A 25,995-nucleotide genomic window follows, 5' to 3' on the forward strand; every position below is an offset into this window, starting at 1 on the left:
CTTCCTCAGGAAGCCTCTGCTGGACCAGAACCTGCTTTATGGTGACCCATTCTTGTGTTCCTTGTACCTAAAGGTGATCCCAGTTTGTTGGGTTTTGTTTCTCCACCTGAGCTGAATGCAGGTTCTCGGTAGCAACAAATCTGAGATGCTTTCTGACCACAGGTCCAGAATGTCCATGTTCTGATCTTTGAGCGACTTCGTTTTCTCTCTAGCTTTGTGACGTGGTTCCTCAGGCTGGTGGGAGAAGAGCTGGAAAGAAACCCACACGTGAACTGGATCAGCATGCTTCAACGTTGGCTCCACACAGGACTTCTGGTAGCTCTCGCTGTTTCTTCTCCAGATGTCCCAACAATCTGAAATCATTGGAGGAAGTCACTCTGCTCCAATCTTCTGCTGAATTTCAGTCTTCCTTGATGTTGTCCAGGGCTCCATCCAAAAGTCTCCACACTGTGCATAGTCCCACCACCTGCTGTTGATTGCCAGCAAGCTCTGCACCGGTGCCAACGTGCTCCTGTAGACACTGTCTTCAAGCTTGCTGGACCCTTTTGGATGTCCTGAAACTTCTGCTCTGCAGCTGAACATCTCAGCTGATCCAGAAAACGTTTTTTTCTGTGTGAGTGATGATAGCTGAGGCTTTTCTTTGAGGTAACTGTTTCTAACACAAGAAGCAGATTTTAGCCCATCTGCTCCTCTGTTATAGCAACCAGTCTGATACTTCGATCGATGGAGGAATGAAAGCTAAAACTTCAAAGATTGCGAGAAACGATCTGTGTGTGAAAAACATTCAGCAAAGCCAGTTTTATTATGTAGAAATGACTTCAAACTGTTAAAATATCAACTGTGCCACCGTGCAGCTGGATTTGGTTCAACTAAAATTACAGATTGTAACTGTCTGGGAAACTTCTCATTTTAATTATAATTATAAAAATGAAAAGCAAAACAGAACCTTGCTACCTTTCTGACTTGTAGACCAACTGTTGGGACCAAAAGAATGCTTGGTAACCAGCTTAACCAGTTTTTGTGGAAAAAAATATGGGTTTAAATGATGATTTAAGAGTTTATTTATGCATGAAAATGCAACAAACGTTGCCCAATTTCAGATCTTTATCAGAACCAGGGCCGGTTCTAGGTATGCATATATGAGGGGCAGGCAGAAAAGTGAGGGAGGCAACATCCTGCGTACACATTACACTCCAGTATGTTTATTGTTGTTGATTAGTGGGATCTTTATGGGTTGGGGAAACTGTACTGTACAATTTGACACACTGAACTGGTTTCCCCCCAGTTGGGCTTCTTTGGAAAACGTTGGGCTGGAAAAAAATAGCTTTGGGCCAGTTGTCAAAATTTGGGCTTCTTTTCAGAACATTTGGAGGGTTTTTAGAAATTTTTTGTGGGGAAATTTGATCAAAATAGTTTACATTGTGTGGTAGAAAAGTAAAAAGTACACATGTAAAAATCTCAGAATCAATCAGCGATGGTCATTGGTCAATTGTAAGCGTCCATAATGCTGTTAAGGGTTCATCTAATATTTACTGAGGTGAGGCCTTTACTTTAAGCTTTGACTTGATGCTCAGAGAGAGATTCACGCTGAAGAGGAAAATAGAAAAGATATCCAGAAAGCTAAAACCAGACTAGCATCACAACTGGACCTGGTGCTGGTCAGAACATCCACAGACATGTTTGGACGCAGCTGCTCAAGCCAGTAAAAAAAATGATTTATAAAATAAAAATAAAAAACAGGACATATTTATTCTTTTATAACCTCTATTTTCTTGGCGTTATGCTGCAAAATATTGAAATGAAATCAATGTTCTGGATCGTAATCAAAAGAGTGAATCAGGTGAGAGTTAAAACTAAATCTGATCAGTTTGTTTCTGCGTCACTCAACCAAAAAGTGATCTAAGGCTTGGTTCTGTTTCTGTGTTTCTCGGGGAGCTGAGGAGGAGAGGTGGACCTTATAAAACGGACCCAGCCACAGACCTGACCCGCTGGAGGCTGACTAATGTGGAGGGCCGGCAGACCTGGAGCTATGTGGAAGATCATGAGACCCCCGACAGAGAGCAGACCATGCTGGAAGTTCATTCTCTGGGCCTGGACACCGTAGGTCTTCTATCTTTATCTCGTTTTCCACATTTCACTCCCACTTAACCAAACAGTGAAACTCAACCTTCAAAAAGCCCGAGGAACGAGTGAAAGTCTGTCGGCTTTGAGCTGTGGTGTAAAGAAGGCCTGCATCAATTCAGCACAGTATTCTGTCTAATAAGATGTGTTTAGCATAAACGGCACGTCTGCATCCATCACTCATGCCTTGCATCTTTCTGTGCACCAGGGCGGCTTCCCCTTCAGCACCCGTGACTGTGGTTGGATCGTGGCCGACTGCACAGCTGAAGGTCTGAAGTCATTGATGCTGCTGCAGGAGCTCTGTCCCTCCATCAGACAGCCAATCACCTCACAGCGTTTATATGATGCCGTCAATGTGGTGAGTCCATGCAGAAACCGCGGGGGAACCCCAGTCTCTGTCAGGGTTTTAGTTCTAATTACTTTTATAGTTTTTGTAAAGCATGTTGAGAAATTCTCCTCCATCTTAACCTAGATCCCATTTCTGGTTTTACCCTCTTGACTTCCTGTTGGCTAATACTGGCTGCACTGTTACACCTTCTAGACTCATCTGGTCCTGCTTGGTACTGTATCCAGTTGAGAGGTAGTTAGTCTTCTTCTCTAACATTTCACATGGTTGGAGCACAAAGAGAGGCAACTTTGACCATTCCCTTCCAGATGGTCCAGAGTCCTGGTTCCTCTCTGATCTTCTCTTCAGCTCAGCCCACAGCTTCTCTACAGGTTGTAGGTCAGAGATGGGCATGGAGAAGGTGGATTTTGTGTCTGCTGAACCATTTCTGTGTTGATGTGGTCATCTATTTTGGTCGTTATCTAATGACGACCCATTTTCAGTTTTCTACCAGCGGCCACCAGATTTTTATCTGGTTTTACAAAGAGTCCGTTACGCCAAGCACTCTGAGAACAGCGGTGGTTCTAGTCCACATTTAACAGGGAGAGCAGGGTGGGGCCAGTGTTTTTTTGGGTATGGACCATATGCCCTGAATTACCATGAAACCAGTGGTTATCACATAAATGCTTATCTGATGTGGAAAGAATTGGCATCACGCTTCTGCCCAGGTTAAAACTACTGATGGGGAACTGGAGAGAGTCATGGTGCTGAAAAGGCACTCTAGTGATCGACTGCATAAACGTCCTTGCAGAAAGAAACTTGCCACTGAGGGCCACAGAACCAAACAATGAAACATAAAAACAGGGCAATATTTCATCTTTCAATATATTAAGTGATCCACAGAACCGAAGAGCCACTTGTGGCTCTGGGGCTGCAGGTTTCAGAACCCTGATCTAGCAGATGAAATCTGTGCTCCCATCTTAATACGGTTGAAGCTAAAAGTGCAACTCCTTCATTTTAATTTGTTGTTAAAGTAAAACCATAAAGGTACAAAATTAAATTGGTCCAAGGGACCAATCAGTTAAGGTTTCTGTGCCATCACATATACTCGTACTCGTCGTCTTCCGCTTTATCCGGGACCGGGTCGCGGGGGCAGCAGACTCAGCAGAGACACCCAGACGTCCCTCTGCCCAGACACCTCCTCCAGCTCCTCCGGGGAGAACACAAGGTGTTCCCAGGCCAGCCGAGAGACATAGTCCCTCCAGCCTGTCCTGGGTCGTCCCCTGGACCTCCTCCTGGTGGGACGTGCCTGGAACACCTCCCAAGGAAGGCGTCCAGAGGGCATCCGGTATAGATGCCCGAGCCACGTCAACTGGCTCCTCTCGATGTGGAGGAGCAGCGGCTCTACTCCGAGCTCCTCCCGGATGGCCGAGCTCCTCACCCTATCTCTAAGGGAGTGCCCGGCCACCCTACAGAGGAAGCTCATTTCAGCCGCTTGTATCCGTGATCTCGTTCTTTTGGTCATGACCCAAAGTTCATGGCCATAGGTGAGGGTAGGAACGTAGACCGACCAGTAAATTGAGAGCTTTGCTTTTCGGCTCAGCTCTCTCTTCACCACAACAGGCCGGCACAGCGCCCCCATTACTGTGGCAGCTGCACCGATCCGTCTGTCGATCTCCCGCTCCATTCTTCCCTCACTCGTGAACAAGACCCCGAGATACTTGAACTCCTCCACTTGAGGCAGGAACTCCCCTCCAACCTGAAGAGGACAAGCCACCCTTTTCTGGTCGAGAACCATGGCCTCGGACTTGGAGGAGCTGATCCTCATCCCAGCCGCTTCACACTCGGCTGCGCACCGCCACAGCACATGCTGTAGGTCTTGGCTAGAGGGGGCCAGCAGGACCACGTCATCTGCAAAAAGAAGAGACGAAATCCACTGGTCCCCAAACCAGACCCCCTCCGGCCCTTGGCTGCGTCTAGAAATCCTGTCCATAAAAGTTATGAACAGGACCGGTGACAAAGGGCAGCCCTGCCGGAGTCCAACATGCACCGGGAACAGGTCCGACTTAGTGCCGGCAATGCGGACCAAACTCCTGCTCCGCTCGTACAGAGACCGGATGGCCCCTAATAAAGGGCCCCTGATTCCATACTCCTGGAGCACCCCCCACAGGGCATCATGAGGGACACAGTCGAATGCTTTCTCCAGGTCCACAAAACACATGTGGACCAGTTGGGCAAACTCCCATGAACCCTCGAGTACCCTGTAGAGGGTATAGAGCTGGTCCAGTGTTCCACGGCCGGGACGAAAACCACACTGCTCCTCCTGAAGCCAAGGTTCGACTATCGGTCGGACTCTCCTCTCCAATACCCTGGCGTAGGCCTTACCAGGGAGGCTGAGGAGTGTGATCCCCCTGTAGTTGGAACAGACCCTCCGGTCCCCCTTCTTATAAAGGGGGACCACCACCCTGGTCTGCCAGTCCAGAGGCACTGTCCCCGACCGCCACGCAATGTTGAAGAGGCGTGTCAACCATGACAGCCCAACAACATCCAGAGACTTGAGGTACTCAAGGCGGATCTCATCCACCCTGAAGCCTTGCCACCACGGAGCTTTTTAACCACCTCGGTGACTTCAGCCTGGATGATGAAAGAGTCAAACCCCGAGTCCCCAGCCTCTGTTTCCACCAGGAAATATGTGATGGCAGGATTGAGGAGATCCTCGAAGTACTCCTTCCACCGCCCAATAATGTCCCTAGTTGAGGTCAGCAGCTTCCCACCCCCACTATAAACAGTGTTGGCAAAGCACTGCTTCCCCCTATTGAGGTGCCGGACGGTTTGCCAGAATCGCTTCGAGGCCAACCGGTAGTCCTTCTCCATGGCCTCACCGAACTTCTCCCAGGCCCAGGTTTTTGCCTCTGCCACAGTCCGGGCCGCATCACGCTTGGCCTCACGGTACCCGTCAGCCGCCTCAGGAGTCCCACAAGCCAACCACAGCCGATAGGACTCCTTCTTCAGCTTGACAGCATCCCTTACTGCCGGTGTCCACCATTGGGTTCGGGGAATGCCGAACCTGGTGGTGCAAGCCTGGTCTTGAAGCCTTCGTTTGCATGACTCACACCTACAAGAGCAAGTAAGATGGACAAAATTCATATATTTGCCGCTAAACCTTTTGCGATCAGAGATGTGCCGGTTGAGGTGCAGAAAGCCTGTCTGTTCCTGCTGGAGCACCAGATGTCCGATGGAGGCTGGGGGGAGGACTTTGAGTCGTGTGAGCAGCAGCGGTACAAGCCAACCACAGCCAATAGGACTCCTTCTTCAGCTTGACAGCGTCCCTTATTGCCGGTGTCCACCACCGCAGACCTTATGGGCGCAGCTATAGGCAGCAGCATCAACATAAGATGCAGAGAACATAGTCCACTCGGACTCTATGTCTCCAACATCTCCCGGAATCTGGTCAAAGCTCTCCCGGAGGTGGAAGTAGAATACATCCCCGACCGAGGGCTCTGCCAGACGTTCCCAGCAGACCCTCACTATGCACTTGGGCCTGCCAAGGCTGTCCGGCTTTCTCCTCTTCCAGCGGATCCAACTCACCACCAGGTGACATAATCACATATAATCATGAGAAAATGATTTAGTATTATGTCTTTAGCACAGGGGCCGGACCGTTCCACAGGGTCACTGGCCCCTGTTGGCCCCTGCCTGGAACCGCCCATGTCTGAGAAGGTTCACAGTGCCTCTGGAGAAGGAACAAGCCCACAGCATCACAGATCCTCCACATTGCTTCACAGCAGGAATGAGGAGCGTCTCCATCTTTTGTCTCAAAGCAGAAACAAAGCTCCCAGGTCCAGTTAAAGTCCCAGCAGAGTTCAACAAACTCCATGTTTATGTTTGTGGTGGTAGGACAGAAAGGCTTCAGCCCTGCAGTGGTGTCCAAACATGTGTAGCACATGGTTGTTATGCAGAGACGTCTGAAGGTCCTGTTGCTCTGTGTTTTTAGAGTCTGTTGCTGTTTTGCAGCTGCTGAGCATGAAGAACAGAGACGGTGGATTTGCCACATATGAAACTAAAAGAGGAGGAAGACTCCTGGAGCTGCTGAACCCCTCTGAGGTGTTTGGTAGGTGTCTAACCTTCATGAAGCCCTTTTCAGTGCACATGAATCCGATTGGGTTGCTTTATTCACCGGAACATCTTTGATATTTCAGAAATATAATTTGTTGGATTGCTTACAAATCTGAATTACAATTTTCATAATATTTAATATATTTCTCTTATTTAACCTTCAGACAAACAAGAGTTTTGGTTGATTTGAGACTGATGTGATTTTTTTATACATACTGGTGCTACCCAGGCATCGGGTCTAAGCTTTAGGAGGAAGACATTTATCCAACTACTCCTCCTCTTCACTACATTTATTAATACGACTCTCTGCTTGTCTGCAACAGGTGACATCATGATAGACTACACGTATGTGGAGTGCACCTCTGCAGCCATGCAGGCTTTGAGGCACTTCCAGAAGGTTCATCCTGATCACCGCACTGAAGAGATAAGGTACCAGAACAACCCAGAACCGTTTCATTATACCAGACCTTATGATCCTGTAGAGGGCAGTATAGAGCCCCAGTAGTCATGTTGCTTAAACCAAATAAAGTTTATCTGCAGTTAGTTTTCTCACATAATATTTGGCCCTAAAAGTCATTGATCATAAAATGTAAGAATTGATTTGGAATATTTTCATAAAAAAAGAGGGAACAAATAGTGTCTATCACAGGCTGCTGGTACCTACAGATACAATTTAAAATCATCTTATAGAGAAACAAGACTGATTCTTGGGTCGAGGAGCCTTTTCATGTCTGAAAACCCAAGTGAAAAGTAACCAATGTTCAAAGAAGAGCTTTGAAACACTCAGAAAGCTGAGAGATGTTCTGTTTCTTCTTCAGGTCCACTCTTAGAGAAGGTGTTGAGTACTGCAGGAGGGTGCAGAGGACTGATGGATCCTGGGAAGGGTGAGCCTAGACTTGGTGGGTGTTTTATGTCCTGATAAGTAACCAACAGGTTTACACAGTATTGTTCTGCTTGTTCCTCAGATCCTGGGGAGTTTGCTTCACATACGGAACGTGGTTTGGTCTTGAAGCCTTCGCTTGTATGGGTCACACCTACAAGAGCAAGTAAGATGGACAAAATTCATACATTTGCTGCTTTTTAAGAGGACTGACCAATAAGCAAAACTCTTTGTGACCAGAGATGTGCCGGTTGAGGTGCAGAAAGCCTGTCGGTTCCTGCTGGAGCACCAGATGTCCGATGGAGGCTGGGGGGAGGACTTTGAGTCGTGTGAGCAGCGGCGCTACGTCCAGAGCAGCGCTGCTCAGATCCACAACACCTGCTGGGCTTTATTAGGACTCATGGCCGTTAGGTGAAGCACTGAGGTTTTAACATCTCCTGTCAGGCAGATAGATTTTAAGAAAGTGTTGGGTGAAGTGACTCAGAAGGTTCCTGAAGGTTTCCTGATCTCATGTTTGTTTGTACAGACATCCTGACCATCAGGCCATTGAGAGAGGAGTTCAGCTGTTGATTGATAAGCAGCTTCTCAATGGAGACTGGCCTCAGGTGACTTTGTGCCTCTTTTATTCAGCTCGTATTTTTGTGCAACAACCAAATCCAATGACGGGATGAAATATATTTAATCATTTTTTGTTTTTAAGGAAAACATTTCTGGTGTGTTCAACAAGAGCTGTGCCATCAGTTACACCTCCTACAGAAACGTCTTCCCGATCTGGACCCTGGGACGCTTCTCCAAGCTTTATCCCAGCAGTCCGCTGGCTGGGAAGCTGAAGCTGTGACCGCCTGCAGATTAACATCTGACCACATTCAGACGTTTTCTTTCATAGTCCATTAGGACATTTTTATGGTTAGGGTTGTACCAGATATTATAGTGATCAGTCAGAGTCACTGATATTAGTGGAAAGGAAGACGATCCATAAACCAGTTCCTTATGTGCCAGATGCTGCCAAAACAAGACAGAGTCTCTGATGCCCGGGTCCTCAGGAGGTCTCTGTTCCTTCGTTTACTGTTTATCACAGCAATTATTAAAAATAATTATTATTTTAGCTTCAGTTTTATAGCTGAAGTTTCCCCACAGCTTTAATGGTTTGTTCCATTTACCCTGGAAGGAAACTGGGAATGATGTCAGTCAGCCAGTATGGTGGAAGTCCTGTGATCATGCTAACGCTAATATCTAATGTCTAATAACAATGTTTTATTGCATTTATGAATCTAAACACTGCAACAACATGATTACCAACAGATGCTTTACAGTGTGAAGTAACTATGTGCCTTATTTTATTAAATCAGTCAGAAGTCTAATAAACTACAGGTCCTTCTCAAAATATTAGCATATTGTGATAAAGTTCATTATTTTCCATAATGTCATGATGAAAATTTAACATTCATATATTTTAGATTCATTGCACACTAACTGAAATATTTCAGGTCTTTTATTGTCTTAATACGGATGATTTTGGCATACAGCTCATGAAAACCCAAAATTCCTATCTCACAAAATTAGCATATTTCATCCGACCAATAAAAGAAAAGTGTTTTTAATACAAAAAACGTCAACCTTCAAATAATCATGTACAGTTATGCACTCAATACTTGGTCGGGAATCCTTTAGCAGAAATGACTGCTTCAATGCGGCGTGGCATGGAGGCAATCAGCCTGTGGCACTGCTGAGGTCTTATGGAGGCCCAGGATGCTTCGATAGCGGCCTTTAGCTCATCCAGAGTGTTGGGTCTTGAGTCTCTCAACGTTCTCTTTACAATATCCCACAGATTCTCTACGGGGTTCAGGTCAGGAGAGTTGGCAGGCCAATTGAGCACAGTGATACCATGGTCAGTAAACCATTTACCAGTGGTTTTGGCACTGTGAGCAGGTGCCAGGTCGTGCTGAAAAATGAAATCTTCATCTCCATAAAGCTTTTCAGCAGATAGAAGCATGAAGTGCTCCAAAATCTCCTGATAGCTAGCTGCATTGACCCTGCCCTTGATAAAACACAGTGGACCAACACCAGCAGCTGACACGGCACCCCAGACCATCACTGACTGTGGGTACTTGACACTGGACTTCTGGCATTTTGGCATTTCCTTCTCCCCAGTCTTCCTCCAGACTCTGGCACCTTGATTTCCGAATGACATGCAGAATTTGCTTTCATTCGAAAAAAGTACTTTGGACCACTGAGCAACAGTCCAGTGCTGCTTCTCTGTAGCCCAGGTCTGGGGAATGCGGCACCTGTAGCCCATTTCCTACACACGCCTGTACACGGTGGCTCTGGATGTTTCTACTCCAGACTCAATCCACTGCTTCCGCAGGTCCCCCAAGGTCTGGAATTGGCCCTTCTCCACAATCTTCCTCAGGGTCTGGTCACCTCTTCTCGTTGTGCAGCGTTTTCTGCCACACTTTTTCCTTCCCACAGACTTCCCACTGAGGTGCCTTGATACAGCACTCTGGGAACAGCCTATTCGTTCAGAAATTTCTTTCTGTGTCTTACCCTCTTGCTTGAGGGTGTCAATAGTGGCCTTCTGGACAGCAGTCAGGTCGGCAGTCTTACCCATGATTGGGGTTTTGAGTGATGAACCAGGCTGGGAGTTTTAAAGGCCTCAGGAATCTTTTGCAGGTGTTTAGAGTTAACTCGTTGATTCAGATGATTAGGTTCATAGCTCGTTTAGAGACCCTTTTAATGATATGCTAATTTTGTGAGATAGGAATTTTGGGTTTTCATGAGCTGTATGCCAAAATCATCCGTATTAAGACAATAAAAGACCTGAAATATTTCAGTTAGTGTGCAATGAATCTAAAATATATGAATGTTAAATTTTCATCATGACATTATGGAAAATAATGAACTTTATCACAATATGCTAATATTTTGAGAAGGACCTGTATTTATATGCTACTTTTTATATGCATGGCGGCCATGTTGGGTTCTAAGGTACTGTTGGGTGGAAACCCTCATCTGAACTCTTGACTCCGGTTCAGGATTGTTGACTTTTCCTAATTGGAACTAAGAAACTCTGACTTTCCTGTTTAAATGTAACGTACAACAGTTGGATTTAGAGAAGCACCATAAATCTGCATTAGTATCAGTTGATGTTAGTCACTTTTTAACATATCGGTATCGGTCCGATGAGTAAAACTGGGGCGATATTGATAACCGATGATTTTTACATCTTGTTTCTGTGTGTGTTTCGGGTGAGTGGGTTTTTTTTTTTGTCATGTGACAATGATGCAGCGCAGGATTGTGGGTGTTCAACTGAAGCAGAGAAGCAATATCAGCAGTGTGGGAGTTTTCCACTTGTTGAAAGGGTAGGGAAATATATTTTATATATATAATATCTGTAAATATTGGCCATAACAGCTATAATAACGTTGGACATCGATGTTGGATTGTACATTTTTTCCTCAGATAATTACGTCAGATTAATCAGCACAGTGTTTTATATAAGTTTTTAATATGTTGGCTGGGCATCTTTTACTCGTTATAAACTCAGTAATGTTGAAAATGTATTTTATTTTAATCTTTACAGTACATGCTTCTGTAATCCTTGTTTTAAGTTGTGTTGTCATGCATTACATTATTTTACTCTCATTTAATTATTTTCTTTTATATTTCTCCAAAAATAACAATTAATGTTTAGTTTTGCAAACATTTGGATAAAGATGCAATGAAACATCAAAAAGTATGGATTTTTATTTGATGCAAACAGGAAGAGGAATCCAGTCCTGTGCTCCAAAACTACTAAAGACTTGAGATGTTGGTTTAATTCCTGTTGTTTTGCTACTTTATTTACTGATCTCAGTGAAACTTGCAATAAACTGAATTACATAAAATAATTCACATGAATGCATTCAGAATTATGTTCTACATCTTGTCCCACATCCTCAGGAAAACAGTCTGAAAACCAGCATTAAGATGAACATTAATTATACTATTGCAATTAGCAAGTTCAACTCCTGCTCTGTTGCTCTCAGGATTTCAGCACAAACTGAACTATAACATAACTACGTGCTTTACATCTACATGATCAAAATTAAAGCATGTTAGTATATTTCAGGAAGTTTAAATTCAGCTGTTCTCAATAATGAATTCATCATAAACAAAGAACAAGTCGATTTATTCAATATTCATATGCAGTATTTTAAAGGTTTTATGGTACAGGGCATTATGAGCAGCTTCCTCCCAGCATGACTATTGGGTTAATTTTTACTCTAAATTGTCCTTAAGTTTATATGTGCTTGGTTGTCCTTCCTGTGTGTCCTTGCAATGGACTGGCAACCTGTCCAGGTGTCCCGCCTCTCTTCCAGTGACTGATGGAAGCCACTTTTGAACCAGAAACAGCGGCAGAAGCGCCTGACCTGGGCTACAGAGAAGCAGCACTGGACTGTTGCTCAGTGGTCCAAAGTACTTTTTTCGGATGAAAGCAAATTCTGCATGTCATTCAGAAATCAAGGTGCCAGAGTCTGGAGGAAGACTGGGGAGAAGGAAATGCCAAAATGCCAGAAGTCCAGTGTCAAGTACCCACAGTCAGTGATGGTCTGGGGTGCCGTGTCAGCTGCTGGTGTTGGTCCACTGTGTTTTATCAAGGGCAGGGTCAATGCAGCTAGCTATCAGGAGATTTTGGAGCACTTCGTGCTTCCATCTGCTGAAAAGCTTTATGGAGATGAAGATTTCATTTTTCAGCACGACCTGGCACCTGCTCACAGTGCCAAAACCACTGGTAAATGGTTTACTGACCATGGTATCACTGTGCTCAATTGGCCTGCCAACTCTCCTGACCTGAACCCCATAGAGAATCTGTGGGATATTGTGAAGAGAACGTTGAGAGACTCAAGACCCAACACTCTGGATGAGCTAAAGGCCGCTATCGAAGCATCCTGGGCCTCCATAAGACCTCAGCAGTGCCACAGGCTGATTGCCTCCATGCCACGCCGCATTGAAGCAGTCATTTCTGCAAAAGGATTCCCGACCAAGTATTGAGTGCATAACTGTACATGATTATTTGAAGGTTGACATTTTTTGTATTAAAAACACTTTTCTTTTATTGGTCGGATGAAATATGCTAATTTTGTGAGATAGGAATGTTGGGTTTTCATGAGCTGTATGCCAAAATCATCCATATTAAGACAATAAAAGACCTGAAATATTTCAGTTAGTGTGCAATGAATCTAAAATATATGAATGTTAAATTTTCATCATGACATTATGGAAAATAATGAACTTTATCACAATATGCTAATATTTTGAGAAGGACCTGTAGTTTATTAGACTTCTGACTGATTTAATAAAATAAGGCACATAGTTACTTCACACTGTAAAGCATCTGTTGGTAATCATGTTGTTGCAGTGTTTAGATTCATAAATGCAATTAAACATTGTTATTAGACATTAGATATTAGCGTTAGCATGATCACAGGACTTCCACCATACTGGCTGACTGACATCATTCCCAGTTTCCTTCCAGGGTAAATGGAACAAACCATTAAAGCTGTGGGGAAACTTCAGCTATAAAACTGAAGCTAAAATAATAATTATTTTTAATAATTGCTGTGATAAACAGTAAACGAAGGAACAGAGACCTCCTGAGGACCCGGGCATCAGAGACTCTGTCTTGTTTTGGCAGCATCTGGCACATAAGGAACTGGTTTATGGATCGTCTTCCTTTCCACTAATATCAGTGACTCTGACTGATCACTGTAATATCTGGTACAACCCTAACCATAAAAATGTCCTAATGGACTATGAAAGAAAACGTCTGAATGTGGTCAGATGTTAATCTGCAGGCGGTCACAGCTTCAGCTTCCCAGCCAGCGGACTGCTGGGATAAAGCTTGGAGAAGCGTCCCAGGGTCCAGATCGGGAAGACGTTTCTGTAGGAGGTGTAACTGATGGCACAGCTCTTGTTGAACACACCAGAAATGTTTTCCTTAAAAACAAAAAATGATTAAATATATTTCATCCCGTCATTGGATTTGGTTGTTGCACAAAAATACGAGCTGAATAAAAGAGGCACAAAGTCACCTGAGGCCAGTCTCCATTGAGAAGCTGCTTATCAATCAACAGCTGAACTCCTCTCTCAATGGCCTGATGGTCAGGATGTCTGTACAAACAAACATGAGATCAGGAAACCTTCAGGAACCTTCTGAGTCACTTCACCCAACACTTTCTTAAAATCTATCTGCCTGACAGGAGATGTTAAAACCTCAGTGCTTCACCTAACGGCCATGAGTCCTAATAAAGCCCAGCAGGTGTTGTGGATCTGAGCAGCGCTGCTCTGGACGTAGCGCCGCTGCTCACACGACTCAAAGTCCTCCCCCCAGCCTCCATCGGACATCTGGTGCTCCAGCAGGAACCAACAGGCTTTCTGCACCTCAACCGGCACATCTCTGGTCACAAAGAGTTTTGCTTATTGGTCAGTCCTCTTAAAAAGCAGCAAATGTATGAATTTTGTCCATCTTACTTGCTCTTGTAGGTGTGACCCATACAAGCGAAGGCTTCAAGACCAAACCACGTTCCGTATGTGAAGCAAACTCCCCAGGATCTGAGGAACAAGCAGAACAATACTGTGTAAACCTGTTGGTTACTTATCAGGACATAAAACACCCACCAAGTCTAGGCTCACCCTTCCCAGGATCCATCAGTCCTCTGCACCCTCCTGCAGTACTCAACACCTTCTCTAAGAGTGGACCTGAAGAAGAAACAGAACATCTCTCAGCTTTCTGAGTGTTTCAAAGCTCTTCTTTGAACATTGGTTACTTTTCACTTGGGTTTTCAGACATGAAAAGGCTCCTCGACCCAAGAATCAGTCTTGTTTCTCTATAAGATGATTTTAAATTGTATCTTTAGGTACCAGCAGCCTGTGATAGACACTATTTGTTCCCTCTTTTTTTATGAAAATATTCCAAATCAATTCTTACATTTTATGATCAATGACTTTTAGGGCCAAATATTATGTGAGAAAACTAACTGCAGATAAACTTTATTTGGTTTAAGCAACATGACTACTGGGGCTCTATACTGCCCTCTACAGGATCATAAGGTCTGGTATAATGAAACGGTTCTGGGTTGTTCTGGTACCTTATCTCTTCAGTGCGGTGATCAGGATGAACCTTCTGGAAGTGCCTCAAAGCCTGCATGGCTGCAGAGGTGCACTCCACATACGTGTAGTCTATCATGATGTCACCTGTTGCAGACAAGCAGAGAGTCGTATTAATAAATGTAGTGAAGAGGAGGAGTAGTTGGATAAATGTCTTCCTCCTAAAGCTTAGACCCGATGCCTGGGTAGCACCAGTATGTATAAAAAAATCACATCAGTCTCAAATCAACCAAAACTCTTGTTTGTCTGAAGGTTAAATAAGAGAAATATATTAAATATTATGAAAATTGTAATTCAGATTTGTAAGCAATCCAACAAATTATATTTCTGAAATATCAAAGATGTTCCGGTGAATAAAGCAACCCAATCGGATTCATGTGCACTGAAATGGGCTTCATGAAGGTTAGACACCTACCAAACACCTCAGAGGGGTTCAGCAGCTCCAGGAGTCTTCCTCCTCTTTTAGTTTCATATGTGGCAAATCCACCGTCTCTGTTCTTCATGCTCAGCAGCTGCAAAACAGCAACAGACTCTAAAAACACAGAACAACAGGACCTTCAGACGTCTCTGCATAACAACCATGTGCTACACATGTTTGGACACCACTGCAGGGCTGAAGCCTTTCTGTCCTACCACCACAAACATAAACATGGAGTTTGTTGAACTCTGCTGGGACTTTAACTGGACCTGGGAGCTTTGTTTCTGCTTTGAGACAAAAGATGGAGACGCTCCTCATTCCTGCTGTGAAGCAATGTGGAGGATCTGTGATGCTGTGGGCTTGTTCCTTCTCCAGAGGCACTGTGAACCTTCTCAGACATGGGCGGTTCCAGGCAGGGGCCAACAGGGGCCAGTGACCCTGTGGAACGGTCCGGCCCCTGTGCTAAAGACATAATATTAAATCATTTTTTCAGGATTATATGTGATTATGTCACCTGGTGGTGAGTTGGATCCGCTGGAAGAGGAGAAAGCCGGACAGCCTTGGCAGGCCCAAGTGCATAGTGAGAGTCTGCTGGGAACGTCTGGCAGAGCCCTCGGTCGGGGATGTATTCTACTTCCACCTCCGGGAGACCTTTGACCAGATTCCGGGGGATGTTGGAGACATAGAGTCCGAGTGGACCATGTTCTCTGCATCTTATGTTGATGCTGCTGCCTGTAGCTGCGCCCATAAGGTCTGCGGTGGTGGACACCGGCAATAAGGGACGCTGTCAAGCTGAAGAAGGAGTCCTATTGGCTGTGGTTGGCTTGTACCGCTGCTGCTCACACGACTCAAAGTCCTCCCCCCAGCCTCCATCGGACATCTGGTGCTCCAGCAGGAACCGACAGGCTTTCTGCACCTCAACCGGCACATCTCTGATCGCAAAAGGTTTAGCGGCAAATATATGAATTTTGTCCATCTTACTTGCTCTTGTAGGTGTGAGTCATGCAAACGAAGGCTTCAAGACCAGGCTTGCACCACCAGGTTCGGCATTCCCCGAACCCGGTGGTGGACACCGGCAGTAAGGGATGCTGTCAAGCTGAAGAAGGAGTCCTATCGGCTGTGGTTGGCTTGTGGGACTCCTGAGGCGGCTGACGGGTACCGTGAGTCCAAGCGTGCTGCGGCCCGGGCTGTGGCAGAGGCAAAAACCTGGGCCTGGGAGAAGTTCGGTGAGGCCATGGAGAAGGACTACCGGTTGGCCTCGAAGCGATTCTGGCAAACCGTCCGGCACCTCAATAGGGGGAAGCAGTGCTTCGCCAACACTGTTTATAGTGGGAGTGGGAAGCTGCTGACCTCAACTAGGGACATTATTGGGCGGTGGAAGGAGTACTTCGAGGATCTCCTCAATCCTGCCATCACATATTTCCTGGTGGAAACAGAGGCTGGGGACTTGGGGTTGGACTCTTTCATCATCCAGGCTGAAGTCACCAAGGTGGTTAAAAAGCTCCGCGGTGGCAAGGCTTCGGGGGTGGATGAGATCCGCCCTGAGTACCTCAAGTCTCTGGATGTTGTTGGGCTGTCATGGTTGACACGCCTCTTCAACATTGTGTGGCGGTCGGGGACAGTGCCTCTGGACTGGCAGACCAGGGTGGTGGTCCCCATTCATAAGAAGGGGGACCAGAGGGTGTGTTCCAACTACAGGGGGGTCACACTCCTCAGCCTCCCTGGTAAGGCCTACGCCAGGGTATTGGAGAGGAGAGTCCGACCGATAGTCGAACCTCGGCTTCAGGAGGAGCAGTGTGGTTTTCGTCCCAGCCGTGGAACACTGGACCAGCTCTATACCCTCTACAAGGTACTTGAGGGTTCATGGGAGTTTGCCCAACCGGTTCACATGTGTTTTGTGGACCTGAAGAAAGCATTCGACTGCGTCCCTCGTGATGCCCTGTGGGGGGGCTCCAGGAGTATGGAATCAGGGGCCCTTTATTAGGGGCCATCCGGTCTCTGTACAAGCGGAGCAGGAGTTTGGTTCGCATTGCCGGCACTAAGTCGGACCTGTTCCCGGTGCATGTTGGACTCCAGCAGGGCTGCCCTTTGTCACCGGTCCTGTTCATAACTTTTATGGACAGGATTTCTAGATGCAGCCAAGGGCCGGAGGGGGTCTGGTTTGGGGACCAGTGAATTTCGTCTCTTCTTTTTGCAGATGACGTGGTCCTGCTGGCCCCCTCTAGCCAAGACCTACAGCATGCGCTGGGGCGGTTCGTGTGAAGCAGCTGGGATGAAGATCAGCTCCTCCAAGTCCGAGGCCATGGTTCTCGACCAGAAAAGGGTGGCTTGTCCTCTTCAGGTTGGAGGGGAGTTCCTGCCTCAAGTGGAGGAGTTTAAGTATCTCGGGGTCTTGTTCACGAGTGAGGGAAGAATGGAGCGGGAGATCGGCAGACGGATTGGTTAGGCTGCCACAGTAATGGGGGCGCTGTGCCGGTCCATTGTGGTGAAGAGAGAGCTGAGCCGAAAAGCAAAGCTCTCGATTTACCGGTCGGTCTACGTTCCTACCCTCACCTATGGCCATGAACTTTGGGTCATGACCAAAAGAACGAGATCCCGGATACAAGCGGCTGAAATGAGCTTCCTCCGTAGGGTGGCCGGGCACTCCCTTAGAGATAGGGTGAGGAGCTCGGAGTAGAGCTGCTGCTCCTCCACATCGAGAGGAGCCAGTTGAGGTGGCTCGGGCATCTATACCGGATGCCCTCTGGACGCCTTCCTTGGGAGGTGTTCCAGGCACGTCCCACCAGGAGGAGGCCCAGGGGACGACCCAGGACAGGCTGGAGGGACTATGTCTCTCGGCTGGCCTGGGAACACCTTGTGTTCTCCCCGGAGGAGCTGGAGGAGGTGTCTGGGCAGAGGGACGTCTGGGTGTCTCTGCTGCCCCCGCGACCCGGTCCCGGATAAAGCGGAAGACGACGAGTACGAGTATATGTGATGGCACAGAAACCTTAACTGATTGGTCCCTTGGACCAATTTAATTTTGTACCTTTATGGTTTTACTTTAACAACAAATTAAAATGAAGGAGTTGTACTTTTAGCTTCAACCGTATTAAGATGGGAGCACAGATTTCATCTGCTAGATCAGGGTTCTGAAACCTGCAGCCCCAGAGCCACAAGTGGCTCTTCGGTTCTGTGGATCGCTTAATATATTGAAAGATGAAATATTGCCCTGTTTTTATGTTTCATTGTTTGGTTCTGTGGCCCTCAGTGGCAAGTTTCTTTCTGCAAGGACGTTTATGCAGTCGATCACTAGAGTGCCTTTTCAGCACCATGACTCTCTCCAGTTCCCCATCAGTAGTTTTAACCTGGGCAGAAGCATGATGCCAATTCTTTCCACATCAGATAAGCATTTATGTGATAACCACTGGTTTCATGGTAATTCAGGGCATATGGTCCATACCCAAAAAAACACTGGCCCCACCCTGCTCTCCCTGTTAAATGTGGACTAGAACCACCGCTGTTCTCAGAGTGCTTGGCGTAACGGACTCTTTGTAAAACCAGATAAAAATCTGGTGGCCGCTGGTAGAAAACTGAAAATGGGTCGTCATTAGATAACGACCAAAATAGATGACCACATCAACACAGAAATGGTTCAGCAGACACAAAATCCACCTTCTCCATGCCCATCTCTGACCTACAACCTGTAGAGAAGCTGTGGGCTGAGCTGAAGAGAAGATCAGAGAGGAACCAGGACTCTGGACCATCTGGAAGGGAATGGTCAAAGTTGCCTCTCTTTGTGCTCCAACCATGTGAAATGTTAGAGAAGAAGACTAACTACCTCTCAACTGGATACAGTACCAAGCAGGACCAGATGAGTCTAGAAGGTGTAACAGTGCAGCCAGTATTAGCCAACAGGAAGTCAAGAGGGTAAAACCAGAAATGGGATCTAGGTTAAGATGGAGGAGAATTTCTCAACATGCTTTACAAAAACTATAAAAGTAATTAGAACTAAAACCCTGACAGAGACTGGGGTTCCCCCGCGGTTTCTGCATGGACTCACCACATTGACGGCATCATATAAACGCTGTGAGGTGATTGGCTGTCTGATGGAGGGACAGAGCTCCTGCAGCAGCATCAATGACTTCAGACCTTCAGCTGTGCAGTCGGCCACGATCCAACCACAGTCACGGGTGCTGAAGGGGAAGCCGCCCTGGCGCACAGAAAGATGCAAGGCATGAGTGATGGATGCAGACGTGCCGTTTATGCTAAACACATCTTATTAAAATAATATATACATATTACACCGTGTTCCCTGTTTTATTTCTCTGCTAGTTTCTTTGCATTTTCTCCTGTTTGTTCAAGTTTTAAGTACATTTCTAAACTATTTGTTTTATATTTAGCAATAATGAACAAAGTGTTGATATGTTGTGATTTTTATTGTACCTTGTTCATCTGTCTGTAGTATTTCTGGTATTCAGGTGGATTCTCAGGTATCTGTGGGAGTGGAAGGAGTGGCTAACGATCAGAAATCCCTCGCATGGAAACTTCAGGATGTTTTTATTTTACTCCATGACAGACATGTCAGCATGAAGGAGGAGGAGTTCATGCGCTGTCACCTGAGTGATCCTGAGAAACTCATGGGCTTCATGAAGACACACGAGCAGCTTGGGGTCATCCTGGGCTCCAGCCTGAGAGACGCCACACAGAAACCCTTTCAGCAACCAGGGAATACGAACACAGTGGGAACGCATGGAGACACAGTTTCACGTTACCTCAAGAAACGCCTGAACAGCGAAACACGTGTCCCAGAGCTGAGATCCGTTTGTTCCCTGAGGAGGAAACGCAAACAAACTGAGGAATAAGAGGATAACATCTGAAGCTCATAATTCAATGTTTTATTTAAAGTTTTTCTACTTTTTACAGTTTTTCTATGTTCCAACCACACTTTGATGTGACAGAGAAACACAAAGTAATCGTGAAGGAAAATTATAATGATTAACATTTTACATTCAGCCTCCTTTACTCTGATGGTCCTAAATAAAACCCAGCACCAGAAGTTGCCTAATCAGTAACCAGAGTTACTCTGGAGGAGCTGCAGAGATCCACAGCTCAGGTGGGAAAATCTGTCCACAGGACAACTATTAGTCGTACTCTCCACAAATCTGGCCTTTATGGAGAAGCAGCAAGAAGAAACCCAGAAGACGTTTGTTTCAAGCCATGTGGAGACACAGCAAACGTGGAAGAAGGAGCTCTGATCAGAGGAGAACAAAATGTAACTTTGGCCAATGTACAAAACACTGTGGTTGAAAACTAACATTTCACCCTAAACACACCATCCTCAAAGAGAAACACGGTGGTGGCAGCATCATGCTGTGGGGGTGCTTCTGTTTAGCAGGGACAGTGAAGCTGATCCGAGTAGATGGGTGGATGGATGGAGCTAAATCCAGGACAATCCAGGCTGCAGAAGACCTGCAGATGTTGTTGAAAGGTGGTTTTACAAAATATCGACTCAGGAAGCCGGGAAATAAAAACACGCCTCACGTTAAAAACGGATCATTTTCCTTCAACTTCAGATTTATGCTTTGTGTTCAACCTGACAAGGTTTGGAAACTTTCAAGGGGTGTGAATACTTCTACAAGGCACTGGAGTCAACTCTACATAAAATTGAATATTTAGGTTCTGTTCTTTCCTGCATAAATTAAAGTGTTTCATTATTTAATTTCTAAAACAAATATGGTTCCATCTGAAAATATAAAAATCCAGGAAAATAAAAACAGAAAAAAAACTAAATTTGGGGTGAAATAATATCTCAAATAAAACTGGATGGTTTTCATAGCCGTAAAATACCTGCAGGAGCTAAATTCTCACCTGCATTTTCATACCATCCAATCCCAGCCTGGAAGACAGGAAACACAAATATTCATTAGTTACCAGTTGCTTTAACTGGTCACGTCTCCTGGTTACTCTCTATATTCTACATGCTGGAGTCCGGTTTGTTTGTTCAAACTGGTCGTTATCAGAGAGCTGCTGACTGACCACAGGTAGTCTGGGATCCTGGACACGTGCTCCTGAAAAACTGCAGACGTGGGACCGTCCACGTACCAGCGAACCAGCATGTTGATGGTCTTGGAGATCTGCACCCAAACATTACAACCTCTTTTTAAAATCCAATGACAAATGAGTGAAACTGTGCTTTTCCTTTCTCTGCATTTTAGCAACAAAAAAAAGAGTTTATTTTAGTGTTTTAAATGAGCGAGTTTTCATCACCGGTCCGATGCTGATGCATTTAGTGAAGCGGTCGTCAGCCTGGATGTGGTCGTACAGCTCTCTGATGGCCATCTTCCTCAGTGTGCTGCTGTGGTGGGCTTCATACAGGTTCAACACCACTGCAGAGCAGACAGAGTCCCGCCGTTACGGCAAACAGCTGGGAGAAAAACGTCTTCAGGAGTAAAACATCCTGAACAGCCTGCAGGTTCTGCTTCTGCATTCAGCAGACGCTTTCATCCAAAGCGACTTGCCAATAAGGACATAACAATGCAGTTAATATCAAAGCTAACGATGAGCTAATTAGAAGGAAGACCACCAGCCCGGTTCTGTAAGAGGAGACAGAGCATAGAGAGCAGGCATGGAGGGAAGAGCAGTAGAGGGAATGGGGACAAACAGGCTAGAAGATCCTCTCTGTAGAGTTTCTTGAAGATAGATGGGGACAACCAGCTTCTGGTAGCACTCAGTAGGTCTTTCCACCATTTTGGACCGACACATGAAAAGAGTCAGAATACAGAGTGGTGTCGGCACTACTGTTTTCTAACTTCAGTCAGGGCAACAGTTACCTGGCTTTCTGAAACGGGGCTCAGGTGGAGATGACAGATAGAGCTGGGTATCATCAGCATAGCAGTGGTATGAGAAGCCGTGTGATCTGGACTGATGGAGGCAACATGATCTTTAAAGGTCAGCAGGTCATCCATCATGGCGCCCATGTTTCTGGCTACCCCTCATGGTAGCTAGGTCATTAAACCACTTTAATCAACATTTCTCCAGGCTTCCTGCAGAGTGTTTCTTTGGATGTTATCTGATTTTATACTCAGCTAGAAGCCCAAAACTCAGCATGCAGGAAGGTGAGCAGTGGTACCACATGACACTGTTCCTGTTTATCCATAAATTATGTGCAGATGATTCTTACTGTAGGCGACAGAGAGCAGAGTGCTGTGAGGAGTGTACAGGTCACAGGCAGCCACGTTGTTCCTCTGAGCGGTCCAGTTAATGGTTCCGTAGTTCTGCACATACAGCTCCTGGACCACAGACACAGACATGACAATCATTGCGTTGATTTTAAGAATCCAAAGATTGATTTTAAAGCTTTAAATGCTTTGGCTCCAGTTCTTCAACCAGTTGGGTCGGGCTTTTTATCCCAGTTTAACCCCTCATGTTTTTATTTGATTTATATGTTCTTTCCTGCTTGTTTTAACAACCTTGTTTTAAACATCTTTAGGGGATAAAACTGACATGAAAGCAGGTGGCAGAAAACTTGCTGTTTATATTATCAATAAGAAAGAAGCTGCAGCAAAGTCTCTTTTTAACATAAACAGGATCTTTTTTGCTTATCTGTGGGTTTATAAAACGTAGCCTCCAGAGAAGGTCCGATCAGACCTGGTTAAAAGTTGCATGAGGTCCTAAGCAGAACCACTTGGGGACCCGCCAGCCACAATAGAACACAGTCCTTGCCGTGGTTCTCTGGGTTCCTACTAGTTTTCCTGTACTGATCCAGATTCTATAACTTTGTTGCGTTTATCATCTCTTCTTCCCAGAAATCCTTGTTTTCTACCAGGTTCCCCAAATTCTGCAACACAACTGTTGAAAGATGTTGGGAGCTTCTGTGAGATGGGACTCCACAACACATGAAAAATATCATCATGTTCTTGTCTGAGAAGATCTCACTGCGCCCCCTGCTGGCTGCATCACGCTGCCGTCACCTGTCTGAGGCTGAGAATCAGGGGGTCTTCCTCCGCCGACAGTCTGACAGCGTAACAGTAGCTCATAGGCAGGTAGACCTGGCGACAGTGACACCACAGTGTTGATGGGTGGGCTGGCATCCAGGTGGGGAACAGCCTGAAACAAGCAACCATGAATCATCTGAGAACCGTCACCTACTGAGGTAAAAATGAGTTTTAAAGCAGCCAAAATGAGAAGAAAACTCTAAAGACCTTATATGGAAAGACGGCACCAGAACCAAGCTGACATCACCAGCGGGTCTGACCTACCACATCTCTGGCAGTAATGTGTTCAGTCCCTCCCAGCTGTAGACGTTTAAAATGGCCAACCAGAATTTACCCCACGATGGGATCCCCACGGCGCCACCTTCAAAAAGCACCAAGCACAGAGAACACCAGGAAACACCAACAGGTTGTTACTCCTAACATGTTCAGGGGAAGCAGCGGGTTTATCATTAGTCTGTAGATCTGATCCAAACCTTTGCGGTGCAGGTTGTTCCGAGCACGGACCAAATCTGGATCATCAGGATCCACTCCCAGGATCCTCAGAGACGTGTAGCTCAGCGCCGTTCCAAAAACAGTGGATTTATCTTCAACATGTCTGCAGACGATGCAGAAACACAGCAATGATTTCCCAACAAGTACGGCTCTTTTGTTGTGCAGGAAGTGGTCCAGGCCCGGGAATCGAACCCAGAACAGCTGCATTAAGGCCTGTAGCCTCCATATTTGGTGCACCTGCTTTACTGACTGAGCTACTAAGCTCCATAGTGAAGGTTTCTAAACACGCTGGCAGCAAAGACCCAAAAAGGTCAAGCAGAGGTTCCAGAACATAAGAACATTCATGCATTTTTCACCAAATCATAGAAAACCACAGTCTGAACAAATTCAAACGGTATGACTGAGGAAGAGGAGGGTACTGCTGGTGGACAGGCTGCTCCCAACAATAACACCAGAATCTCTTTATATCTCATCTTCCTCACTGTTAGTTTGGTTTTCAGTTGTTGGGCGCAGGAAGAGGAAAAACATTGACTGTATGTTTGGCTTCATTTGTTAGGAGATCCTACAGTTAGATGATCACTAGATGGATCAGTCTGATGTTGACTTACAGACCCCAGCCTCCGTCTGGCAGCTGAACCGAGCGCAGGTACCTCACCATCTCCTTCCTCCAGGCTTCTGGCAGAGGGATCTTAGCTACATGACACGTGATAAGGAGACCTGGGAACCAAACAAGGACACAGATGGTTCCTGTTCAGTAAGTGGTTTAACAAACACCTCCTGTTAATGAGAAGAACTTGGATTTACCTGGGAGCAGGAAGAGAGGTCCACCGTAGTCCCCCGCCCAGTGACCGTCCTCAGCCTGGAGGCTTCTGTAGAAGTTCATGCCTTTAGCAGCAGCATCTACAGCAGCTCCAGAGGCCGGGGAGTCGGACACAAATTTGCTCTGTGGACAGAAATCAGGATTGGACCGTCGCTTTCAGGGACAGAAGACAGAATACTGTGCTGAATTGATGCAGGCCTTCTTTACACCACAGCTCAAAGCCGCCAGACTTTCACTCGTTCCTCGGGCTTTTTGAAGGTTGAGTTTCACTGCTTGGTTAAGTGGGAGTGAAATGTGGAAAACGAGATAAAGATAGAAGACCTACGGTGTCCAGGCCCAGAGAATGAACTTCCAGCATGGTCTGCTCTCTGTCGGGGGTCTCATGATCTTCCACATAGCTCCAGGTCTGCCGGCCCTCCACATTAGTCAGCCTCCAGCGGGTCAGGTCTGTGGCTGGGTCCGTTTTATAAGGTCCACCTCTCCTCCTCAGCTGCCTGAGAAACACAGAAACAGAACCAAGCCTTAGATCACTTTTTGGTTCAAAACCTGCAGACTTTCTGCAGCAACTTTAACATTTAGCTACCAATAGTGTTGCACCATTTATTGCTTATGTATCAAGATCCATGATTGCAATATTAATAAGGGATTGCTTGCTGAGCTTCTTTCCACCCACTATTGCAGTAAATCTGGAGTGTTTTAGAATCTAAAATGCTCATATATCCCCTTGTTGTTCACAATGAAGTAAACTGAATAATGTTTGCATCTTTTTAGTTTAAACATTTCTAAAGTTTAATCGTTTACCAGAATTTCCTGATGTGCACATTTTTGACCTTTAGTCTTAAATATGCTTTCTGTCCTCAAGGTTATGATACTGCATTCAGAGATTCTTCATTGTTGTGGACCAGAAAGCTGTCTCATACCACCTTTGATGGCCTATTCAAAGCCCTCTTTGACTTTGTCTCCCACATGATGAAGCTCTTTGCAGTTTCTGCACCACCACAGTCTACGAATTCACATGTTTACACTTTAAAACCGTTTTGCAGTAATCTCTGTAGGCAGACATTTTTTTATCTCCGTTATTGTTCCAACATTTGAAACACTTTGTATATAATATAACTGATATGCGTGGTTTAATTTTAAATGTTTCAATTGATTCTCCTTAAACTACAGAAGCATTAACTTTATTTAAAGAGAAAAACAAGACAAATACTCACGTTCCTTCAGACATTGCTGCTGATGAACTCAGAGGCTGGACTCTGCTGAACGATATGAATGAAGATCCTCACTTGTTGGTGAAATTCCACCTTCTTTGTGCTTCATGGGAGCTGTAGTTCTCACAGCGCCGTTCACAGGTTTGATGAACACACATAAAACACATTTCCCAAGAACGCTTGCGAGGAGCAGCGTCTGGGGCATTCGATGCTTGCTGAATGTGGAGAGACATGAGCAGAGACTCAGCTGGCCAATCACAAACGGACTGGGCGGAGAGCTGGGCGGATCTATGTTGAGCTTGTCCAATGAGATTCGTCTTGAGGTAAACACAGCACATGTGCTCATTGTGGACCGAATGAAGTAACAAAGTACACTCATATTCATAGATAAGAATATTATTGAAAAGTTCATTAATTCCAGTAACTCCATCACGAGTGAAACACATTATATAGATTCTTTCCACACAGACTGACGTTTTCTAGACTTAGTTTC

General features: G+C 45.7%; 2 protein-coding genes across 2 annotated transcripts; one reads left to right on the plus strand and one right to left on the minus strand.

Moving 5' to 3' along the window:
• The first annotated feature begins 203 nt into the window (after positions 1 to 203).
• Positions 204 to 8,831, plus strand: LOC124871299 (lanosterol synthase-like). The gene is made up of 9 exons (XM_047370510.1): positions 204 to 2,100; positions 2,330 to 2,479; positions 6,461 to 6,557; positions 6,886 to 6,991; positions 7,381 to 7,446; positions 7,528 to 7,608; positions 7,683 to 7,853; positions 7,969 to 8,047; positions 8,143 to 8,831. The coding sequence occupies exons 1-9, from the start codon at positions 2,068 to 2,070 to the stop codon at positions 8,278 to 8,280; spliced, it is 921 nt and encodes a 306-aa protein (XP_047226466.1). The 5' UTR covers positions 204 to 2,067; the 3' UTR covers positions 8,281 to 8,831.
• Positions 8,832 to 12,729: 3,898 nt separating this feature from the next.
• lss (lanosterol synthase (2,3-oxidosqualene-lanosterol cyclase)) lies at positions 12,730 to 25,618 on the minus strand. Its single transcript, XM_047369809.1, has 22 exons — positions 25,506 to 25,618; positions 24,617 to 24,785; positions 24,276 to 24,414; positions 24,080 to 24,188; positions 23,453 to 23,574; positions 23,244 to 23,340; positions 22,956 to 23,091; positions 22,166 to 22,274; positions 21,253 to 21,371; positions 21,022 to 21,119; positions 20,854 to 20,881; positions 19,758 to 19,814; positions 19,602 to 19,673; positions 19,429 to 19,479; positions 19,046 to 19,195; positions 15,004 to 15,100; positions 14,570 to 14,675; positions 14,115 to 14,180; positions 13,953 to 14,033; positions 13,708 to 13,878; positions 13,514 to 13,592; positions 12,730 to 13,418 (listed from the first exon to the last, which is right to left on the minus strand). Exons 1-22 carry the CDS (start codon positions 25,517 to 25,519, stop codon positions 13,281 to 13,283), a joined length of 2,208 nt encoding a protein of 735 aa, XP_047225765.1. The 5' UTR covers positions 25,520 to 25,618; the 3' UTR covers positions 12,730 to 13,280.
• Positions 25,619 to 25,995: the final 377 nt, after the last annotated feature.

Source organism: Girardinichthys multiradiatus, chromosome 7 (genome assembly GCF_021462225.1).
Source record: "Girardinichthys multiradiatus isolate DD_20200921_A chromosome 7, DD_fGirMul_XY1, whole genome shotgun sequence".
Lineage (NCBI taxonomy): Eukaryota > Metazoa > Chordata > Actinopteri > Cyprinodontiformes > Goodeidae > Girardinichthys > Girardinichthys multiradiatus.